Source organism: Acanthochromis polyacanthus, chromosome 11 (genome assembly GCF_021347895.1).
Source record: "Acanthochromis polyacanthus isolate Apoly-LR-REF ecotype Palm Island chromosome 11, KAUST_Apoly_ChrSc, whole genome shotgun sequence".
NCBI lineage: Eukaryota > Metazoa > Chordata > Actinopteri > Pomacentridae > Acanthochromis > Acanthochromis polyacanthus.
Window position 1 is genome coordinate 30,246,384 of NC_067123.1, and position 10,050 is coordinate 30,256,433.

At 39.8% G+C, this 10,050-nt stretch overlaps 1 protein-coding gene across 1 annotated transcript; it reads right to left on the reverse strand.

The window, feature by feature from the left end:
• Positions 1–402: 402 nt before the first annotated feature.
• Positions 403–4,651, reverse strand: fabp3 (fatty acid binding protein 3, muscle and heart). Its single transcript, XM_022198670.2, has 4 exons — positions 4,447–4,651; positions 2,420–2,592; positions 969–1,070; positions 403–887 (listed from the first exon to the last, which is right to left on the reverse strand). Exons 1-4 carry the CDS (start codon positions 4,517–4,519, stop codon positions 834–836), a joined length of 402 nt encoding a protein of 133 aa, XP_022054362.1. The 5' UTR covers positions 4,520–4,651; the 3' UTR covers positions 403–833.
• Positions 4,652–10,050: the final 5,399 nt, after the last annotated feature.

Below are 10,050 nucleotides of genomic sequence, written 5' to 3' on the forward strand. Positions count from 1 at the left end.
AGATTGGAGCACTTTCAGGGTCAACACACTCAATTTAGTTCAATGCGGCTTTATTTATATGAGGTGAAATTGCAAGGTATTCCACCTCAGGGGTAGTTTAGGTCAAGATTTCAGAATATTATAGAGAAAACCAAACAGTTTTCCTCAGCTGTGACTTCACAACCTTCCCCTGAAGCTCTTTGAATGAAACTTTACAGAACTGTCTGCTGATTAAAGCTGCAAATAAGTTCATTTGAAGAACATTTGATTATTCAGATTCTTAAATAACCGAGAATAATGCGAAAATTTCTGTGTTTGAGTCAAGGTGAAGTCATTTTTGGCCAGAAAACAAAATCTTTGCACCTGGAGCTACCATCTGCCATGAATGAGCATCTGGAAAAACTAAAACACACACCACAGAAGTTTCATTGCTTCATTGCCATTTTGTCAGTGTGGATGCTTTTATTGAATTTTTTTTTTTTTTTTAGATCTCAACAGACAAACTTTCCAGGCTTATCAGAGGCACCATGCAAAACACATTTTCGAACACAACAAAACAAATGCAGCTCTGGAATTTTTTTTTTTTGAGAGAGAAAAACAACAACAAATTCTTGGAATTTATTCAGTGTTTCTTACAGTAGAAGGAACAACATATCAAGAGAAGAACAGGGAGGTCACAGTCAGGAGTAATGTCAGTACTGAGTACAGTATAAAGGAACACGGAGGGGAATCAGCAGCAGCCGTACGAAGGAACGCTCGCTCGGCCGGGGTTGAAATGTTGTTACTGAGTCTGGGGTGCAGCCGGGCTTCAGCTGACACGAGTAGAGGTTTCAGGTGGGACTTGGTGTTGGGTTTTACTCTGCCTTCTCATAGTGACGCGTGCAAACGACATCTCCGAGTGTGAGTGTCTGCAGTAGAAAAATAAAGAAAGTTAAAATACAACTGAATCAGATGTAGCTTTAACGCATTTCATGGACGGATGCACTGACCAGTGTGAGGTTGTTGCCACTGACTTCCCTGACCAGGCTGGTCTCTTTGCCGTCCCACTTCTGTATGTGCACCAGCTTCCCATTTTCTACCGTCACCATGGACTGCAAGTAGCAGAGATACAATCACAGTGAACACACAAAATCACATCATCCAAATATATGTGCCTGTATATGTTTTTTTAGCTGCTTGCTTTGCTCGAGTTTTTCAATTTTATCCTACTTTATACGTCTTCCTCGTCTCGTTTTAAAGTCAATTATGACATTATTTACTCTCGATAATCAGCTAGTAAACTGGTTTTACAGACTAAACTACATAATAGTGTCAAGTAGTTAAAATCAGCACAACTAACTGCAACACAGAAGGGCTTTTTTGGTAAGACTCTTTCAAAACTGTTACAACATATTAGGTCATAAATGTGGTGTAACAGTAGGGACAAATAAGAGTTGTGAAGTCAGTAAAGTGGCAGTAAAAAAAATGATGCTGCATCAGTCTTTCTGAGTTGCAACAACTTCTAACGAAATTAAGTTAGACCAACAAACTATATTGAGTTGAGGGAATTTGAGTTTGTCCTACAATCAATTGTACTTCTTTAATAATTGGTAGCATGAACACAAGGTTTGAAGTTTTTACAGACAAAAAATAAAATAATGAAGTTATCAAGTCAATTTAAACCTTTAACCACAACCAGAAATTTGCTTACAATCAATTACCTAAAAAAATCAGTTTAAATTACACAAAATATTAAGTTGGTGCAATTACCAACATTATTATGTCAACGCAACTGACCAAAACTCGTTTACAACTCAAAAGGTTTATTTAAATAAGTAAATCATCTTGCATTTAAAGCAGTTAATTGCACTTTTTAGAGTGCAAAATCTATAAACCATCTTAAACTGCAGGTTCTAGTTAATAGAAAAACTCTAAATATGCTGTTTAAAGGTGTGATTTTCAACATTTACTGTCTTTCTCACTGAGACTGTACCCTGAAATCATTACCTCATGTCCGCAGCCCTCTGAAACTTTGCCTTTAAACTCCAATATTTACTCAACATTACTCCTGAAACCACAGTTCATTCGTATTTACCCTCAAAATAAGATAAGAATAAGAAAAGGTTTCTGTGACTCAGGTTATGGTTGCAGATCTTTTCATGATCAATCCATTTTCTCTGACCCTCACCTCTGACCTTTCTGAACCACGTAAGGCCTCTACAAGAATGATGAACCACAGATGTAGGATTGACCATTAATCATTCTCATGACTGTAATCATCACTGTCATGTATTTATGGTTGCGTCATTGAATTCTAAGTGTGCAGTGAGTTTAAAAAAGGCTGGTTTTATGCACCGTAATTAAAGATTTATCACAAGAACACAACTGCAAGGTTTTACGTTTCAGTGGCCGTAATCTACAGCAGCCTATTGTCGGTGCAGTGTGACCGTAGACCTCTCACCTTAACCTTCCTGTCATCGGCGGTGGTCTCATCAAACTCCTCTCCCAGCTTGAAGTTAATCTCTGTGTTCTTAATGGTGCTCTGGGTCTTCACGGTCACCGTGTCGCCGTCCACCGAGATGATGGTGGTGGGCTTGGTTACGCCACCAATCTTACGGGTAGCAAAGCCCACACCTGGACAGACCAAAGACAGGAGGGTTCAATGCAAATTCATGGAAGAGGAGATGGAAGGTAAGATGGCTTCGCAACACAGAAGCATTCACAAATAAGATGAAAGTGTCAACAGACAGGTTCATTAACAAAGCCTTTCCCCAACCCACATGAGCTTTAGGCAAAACGACAAATGGAAATTAGGAGTTAACACAAAATATACCTGAGGCTAAAGGGAATGCTATCTTTGCATGTATTTGTTCACAAACAATGACAATAGATTTAAAAAAATGAAGGAATCACTGAGGTTAGAATACAGATGTGGATGTCATAGTTGCACTGGGATTCATGAAGACCAATGCAACAAATTTTGTGGCAGTGTGTCAAGCACCAAAGTTTTGTGTCACCCTTGTGGAGGAAAAGTTCTTACTGCTGTTCCTCTGGGGACCATGAATATCTGTTGCAAACTCAGCAACAGTTGCAGAACAGAAATAGTCCCTCACCACCACCAGAGTCCCTAATGTACAAATGATTTATAGATATTTAGTGGAAAAGTTGAAAGTGGCAGCAGTGGATTTGCCCTCTGGCTCTCCTTCAACTGACACGCTGCCTAATCTATGTTTGTCTACTACTAAACCTGCAGCATGTTCTTCAAACACTGGAGCTGACCTGTTTGCCTGTCTGAACCTGTGTGCACGCAAATGATTACTCGCTTTCTCTTAGAGTGTGAGTGTGTGAGTGTGTGAGTGTGTGTGTGTGTGAACTATCAAAGTGAGGACATTTTTACAAAGTGAGGACATTTTGGCCGGTCCTCACTTTGAAACAGCCATGTTTGAGGGTGAAGACTTGTTTTTAAAGAACAGGTATGAATTGAGGTTTGGTTAGGGTAAGGATTAAGTTTCGGCAATCAGTTGTGATGGTTAAGGTTAGGGTAAGGCTCTAGGAAATGCATTAAGCCTATGGATGTCCTCACTAAGATAGAAGTACAAACGTGTGTGTGTGAATTTTTTTTTTTTTCTATGCAAGAGGGATCAAGAGAGTGACTCACACCCGTCATTATTCAAGTAGACAACTGGCCCTGTTTCAAACTGACAAGTCCAGTTCGTTCCCAGTAGCTACAACAGCAACGTTCCCACAGTTGGTGACAACAAAAAGTCACTTTGTGTGTGCGTGTCGTTGATCACAGGGATTGGGGGTTAGAGGTTAAAGGGTCTCTGGTTTCTAGACGGGTCACACAATGGCCATGAATCGCACACACTGAAATAGTTTTGTGAAATTCTTCACAGTTGTAAAATCCAGAGCACCTGCCCCCATCAAGCACACTGTGTGAGATACGTTGAAGCCTGTTCTCGTCCCACTTGGCCGCTGCTAGGCATCGGGACCATCTTAATATTCAGCTCCTCCCATCGGCCCAAACAATGAGCAGCTTTCAGCGAAGGTCACCCACATTATACTCAACTGTGAGTGCCAGTTGCTTGCCATTCAGACTTTCCCACAGTGGGGTTGATGTTGCTCTGCACTAAAAGAAAGCCCCTCCCTCATTTCCAGCGCTAAGGCCATGCGGTCAACCACTCTTCCTCCTATTTTCCTCCCCCATTCTGGCTCCCATCTTCCCTCTTTCTCTTCCATCTGCCTCTTTCCACCCACCCAGCCATCTTTATTCATTCTCCAGTCCTATCCTCTCTTCTTCATTGTCTGCCTTTCTTCTCCACAGCTACTCAAACATAAACACACCTAAAACCATTCATCTGTCCGCATCTGCACATTTTCACATGTGCTCACATGCAGCAGCAGGACTGCATCCTCTCCTGTTACCGGCGCATGCGCACACGCTCGCATGCACATATGCGGCGAATGCACAAAACACATAAAACTCACCCAGCTCCTTCATGTACTCATCGAACTTCTCGCTGCTCTTGAGGTTCCATGTGCCAACGAAAGCATCGGCCATGTCTGCGGTGGTGTGGAGGAATGAGAGAGGGTGTGAGAGAGAGTGAGAGGGAGTGTGAGGCAGCAAGGCTCAGAATGAGAGAGGAGGGAGTGAGGCAGAGAGAGTGTAGTCAGCACCACAGGCCTCGCTGCAATCCTACTGGCTGGATATATACCTGCTGTTCATGATGTCATCAGGGGAGGGGGGGAGGGTGAGGAGGAGGAGGAGACAAAGACACTCGTACGAGGAGAGCATGTGATATACTTGGAGTAGTTAAAATAACTACCATGCAAAATACTCGTGGGTTTTCTTTAATGGTTCCTCTTCATCAGTTTGTGTTGTGTCTTCCATTGTTCTGCACATTTACTGGATTTAGGAACATGATTTACTTTAATTTGACTTTGAGAGCAAAAGAAGGAAAGGGGAGCCTCACTGAAGGAACCCCAAAGCATAGAGAATGAAATACGGAGGAGTAGAGGAGGGAGAGAAGAAAACCAGACTGAGCCCGAGGCTGGGAGGGGTCATGACTGATTTTGTGCTGAAGGTTGAAAATGTCATGATCGACCTCTCTGGCTTGGTGCTGTCCTCGCCACGTTTTTCTGTACTTTTTGGGGGGGTTTCCACATGGTTTTGTGGGTTGTTTGACTTTTACTGAGCTCAGTCTGGTGTGCCAGAAGCAACAAAGAGTGCTTTTGTGCACACTTGTAAGCATACATAACTTGCTGGCATATGATGGCAGACTGAGCAGTAGCTATGAGTGTGATAAGGGCGGGAAGAGTGTTGTGGTACCACAGTGCTTATTTTAGACATTGCATTGATTACACTAATTTCCTGGGCATTTACAGCAATGCTGATGAGAAATAAAACCTTTGATAGCACCAAAATTTCCCAAGAAAACTCCAAAGCCATAGAGCTCCATTGTTGTTGCTTTGTGTTTTCAGTCAGACCTCATTCTAGTGCAGTAAAAACCCAGTAAAGCACTAAAGCCATAGACTGTATATAAAGATGGACGTAGCATCTGGCTCTAGAATTGAAGCCAATCCGAAGTGTCAAAAACTTGCAATATCACGCCGTCCACTAGGGCTGGCTCCAAAAAGCTTTTTCTCCATAGACTCCAATTCATATTTGGAAAAAATAAAATTTGATAGACTGATTTTCTACAGCTCAGGATTTTTTCCCCGTTAGTTTTCATGGTCAAAATGAGAGATCAGGTGGCCAATCTTAAAATAAATCAATACTGAATTTTAAATAAATTGTTAAAGTTGGCAGAGCCAGGGGTCGTGGCTATACTTGATAGACAGCAACAGAAGCCTCTGTGGTAAAATGTGGGCGGGATAAGAGAGTCCTCAGCCAATCCTGCCCCTAGTTGCTCTCCAGTCCAGTCTGTTTGATGACGCTTTTACGTCACTGGCTCCAAAAAATCCAAAACGGCGACCAGGAAGTAGCAAAATCCGGGCTTCTTTTTCTCAACGTTGAAACCAACGGGTGACGTCACGGTTAGTTTACGCCTGACTAAAGCGTATGGATCATCCTGGCTCAATTCACCGCAAAGAGATACAAAACCACCACAACGACACAAAATGACACAAACAGAGATGCTAACCTACCACAAAACTACCACAAAGACACACAAATCCACCACAAAGACACACAAATCCATCACAAAGAGACACAAAACATCACAAAAAGACACAAAACTACCACAGAGACACAAAACTACCACAAAGATGCAAAACTACCACGCAGAAAGTTACGGCCAGTAACCAACACCTCTAGAGCTCACTAATAAATACAGATTAATTTCTTTTAGTCTCTACAAACATCTTGAAGTGTAGAAATTTTAAGTGGTGGATTTATGTAGGATTGTGTGTTGGACTATTTCTTGGTGGGGTGCAGTGACTTTCCAAGCTTTGTGCTAAGCTAAACTACTGGACTGCAGGCCGAAGCTTCATATGTAGTGCACAGGGAGTGTTGGGAATGAAAATGCTTCAAATCTTCTCAACCAGCTCTCAACAAAAAAAGTGTTTCCTGAACATGTTGACAGATTAGTTTGAAAGGAACCCATCGGAACCCTAATAGAGACCCTTAAAGATGTCAGGATGGGCCAACGTGTCTCCGCCTGCCTAAAACTTCAAAGACTGATATTCAAATCAGGGTTCACAAAGATATATGTGAGAACACACACAAATGCAAACACACAGCTGTATTCATTTAGGAACACTTATTGTCTGATGAAATTCCCCTTTTTCTGCAAATGTGCGCTCAAATGATCACTGGGAGTTGTGTAATAACAAACCACTTTAACACTCACGTTCACACACACACACACACGCACACACCCCGGGACTGTGGGCCAGAAAAAAGTCAATAGAGAATACTGTTGCATTGCGTCGCACCATATTACACACCCTGTCCCACTGCCCTTGTCCTCCAGTGGCCTCTCTCAGGGTTCTTCTATCAGTGTGTCTGAACTGGCATGTGTGTGTGATGGAACGAATCTGTGGCGTGCATGCGTGTAACATTTGACATGAACAGGTGTGAAAGAGAGGCACATGGTAAAAAGAGAAGAGGAGGGAGAGGGAGGGAGAGGCTGAAAGGTCGAAACCACTGAATCGAAGGTCTTCGGCTTTTTTTTGCCTTATTTTTATCTCATTTTAATCAAACTGCTTGTGCAGGTGGGATGTGAAAGTACGTAAAAGTAAATGTTCACGCGTGTAGCTGATAGTTTGTGCTTATAGTTATGAATAGAAATGACTTTTTTTTCTCTTGCTAAATACTGGAAACAGGAACAACTTTTGTCCCAAAAATAAAAAAAACGTAAAATTAAAACGCAGAACTTGTTCCCAGGCTGTCACCGGCTGTGCAGATGTGTCTGAGCATATGTACGTTTGATGGAATGGAGTCGCATGATATAATGCTCTAAAGGCAGGGAGGGTCATAACTCAGACACACACATGCCTGGTGTGAAAGCTGCAAACCACAGAACTGCCCTAGTTACACCTCCTGTTGTCCTCATTTACGGGCATCAAAAAATAGTGTTTCCTTGTCTGAAAAAACAAAACAAAAATTCAGCAAAAAACAAAGAAAAATCCCCATATTTCTGTAAATTTGCAAAATCTTCAGGGAGAAAATTCCAATAATTCCATAAAAGTTCACCTTAAAAGTTTTTTGGGAAAAAAATCCCCCAAATTTGGCAAGAAAATTCTTGTAAATATTTTCAAAAAATGAGTAAAAATCTTCCAAAAAAAAAAATGCTAAAATTAATAAAGTGATTACATACATACCAGTAAAACTTCTAGTATTTTCTTTAAGAACATTCACAAAAAAATCAACCAAAGTCAGGGAATTTTGCTGGATTTCGGTTGATTTTTTCTTTTTTTTTTTGTATGAATGTTCTTAAGAAACATTTCTAACATTTATTTTTTTCCACCAAAAAATGTTCAAAAATTTCCCAGGAATATTGAAAATGTGGACATCAGGAGCTTCACTGTACAAATATATTTTCAAACTTTAAAACGGGTCAAACTTTAACACAGGTCTATTTTAATTCCTTAAAAGTTTCCCTTAAAAGTTTGATTTAAAAAAAAAATCCCCCAAATTTGGCAAGAAAATTCTTGTAAATATTTTTTTTAAAAATGAGTAAGAATCTTCCCAAAAAATCCTAAAAATATGCAAAGTGATTACATATATATCAGCAAAACGTTTAATATTTTCTTTAAGAATATTCACAATAAAGTTTTTGTTGTGAATTTTTTTTTGTGAATGTTCTTAAGAAACATTTCTGATATTTCTTTTTTTCCACCAAAAAATTTCAAAAATTTTCCAAAAATATTGAAAACGTGGATATCAGAAGTTTTCCTGCAAATTTTTTTTTCTCCCTACATTTTCAAACTGTAAAATGGGTCAGTTTGACCCATAGGACAACACAAAGGTTAAGCACACAAATAGCTAGTTAACACTTGCATTTGCAATTTCTTGAACAACATCCTGTGTTATTTGTCATTAATATAACCATCTCAGTTTCTACTGATGTGAGTGTTGGTAACAAAATCAATTTTCCTGGCGAGACTGCTGCTGACGTTGTTGACCGTAGATGTGATTATGGCCCCTGTACTACTCAGGTGAACCCTGCGCAGACTGTTTGGTCTCAACACACAGGACTTTAGCCAAACGCTTCACTGAGTGTGTGTGCAAATATACACGAACACCGAGCTGACATTAGCACAAAGCTGAACGGCCAAGATTGCTGAACAAGCCCAAAAGGGAGCAGAGGGAAGAGCAGGACAGCCATAAACAGAGGAATGTTGATGTGTCTTCCAGATTTCTGAGGGCTTTCCTGTGCATCTGTGTGTGAGCGATACAACTGAATGAACATGTGGTCGTTGCCACTCCCTTCTCTGTCATTTGCTCATGCATTCATTTGGCAGCCTCTCTGCCTCTTCTCCATATGGAGCTGGAGTAACAAGGCAGAAAGTTAATTACATAAATGGAGGCAAACGCTTGAATAACATCATGACTCTGCCTGACTCAGATTACAGAGCGAGTGGCAGACGCTTAAACATGCATTTATTTATCAGCACCGCCTTTTAATGAGGGTTATTCCATCTCAAATCATCAGGGGCCTTCTGCTGAACCTTCTCTGATTGACCTGAAACTTTCTTTTATCATAAACAATGGATATTTGAACAGACAAAAGACGTTAATTCAGGAACTATTAAAGACAAAACCTTGAAATATTTACTATTATTTCTCATCACATCACTGATTCTGAATCTGCAATATGGGACAAGTCGGTAAAACTATCTCTTAATTATAGCTGACTTGAAAATGTTTTTGTGGTACAACTTTTCCAAAAGCAAAAGTACCTGTTATCGTTGGGCTAATAACTCTCTCGTTGTCTTCATTTACGGGCACCAAAAAATATTGTTTCCTTGTCTGAAAAAAATCCAAAAATTCCACAAAAGAATTCCCAAATTTCAAAAAATTTCCAAAACCTTCAGGAAGTAAATCCCAATAATTTCTTATGTTTCCCTTAAAAGTTTTATTTAAAATAAATCCCCTAAATTTGGCAAAAAATTCTTGTAAATATTTTCAAAAAATTAGTAAAAATCTTCCAAAAAATCCTAAAAATATCTGGTGATTACATGTATATCAGTAAAACTTGTAATATTTTCTTTAAGAACATTCACATAAAAATCAGCCAAAATCCAGCAAATTTTGCTGCGTTTTGGTTTATTTTTATGTGAATGTTCTGAAGTAACATTTTTAACATTTCTTTTTTCCACCAAAAAATGTTCAAAGATTTCCCAAATAACTTTGAAAATGTGGACATCAGAAGTTTCACTGTGAAAATATTTTTTTCCCCCCACATCCACACGAGGATTTATGGTGAATCACTTTTGTTTCAGCAGCATGTTACTGTTGTAGCTGCTGCAGGTGGAGCTAGTTTGAACTACTTTATATACGGTTTTATATTCATGGACAGCAGATTGATAAATCCGTAGACAAGTAAAAGTATTTATTTACTTTCCACCACTTCAGTATGCCTTAGA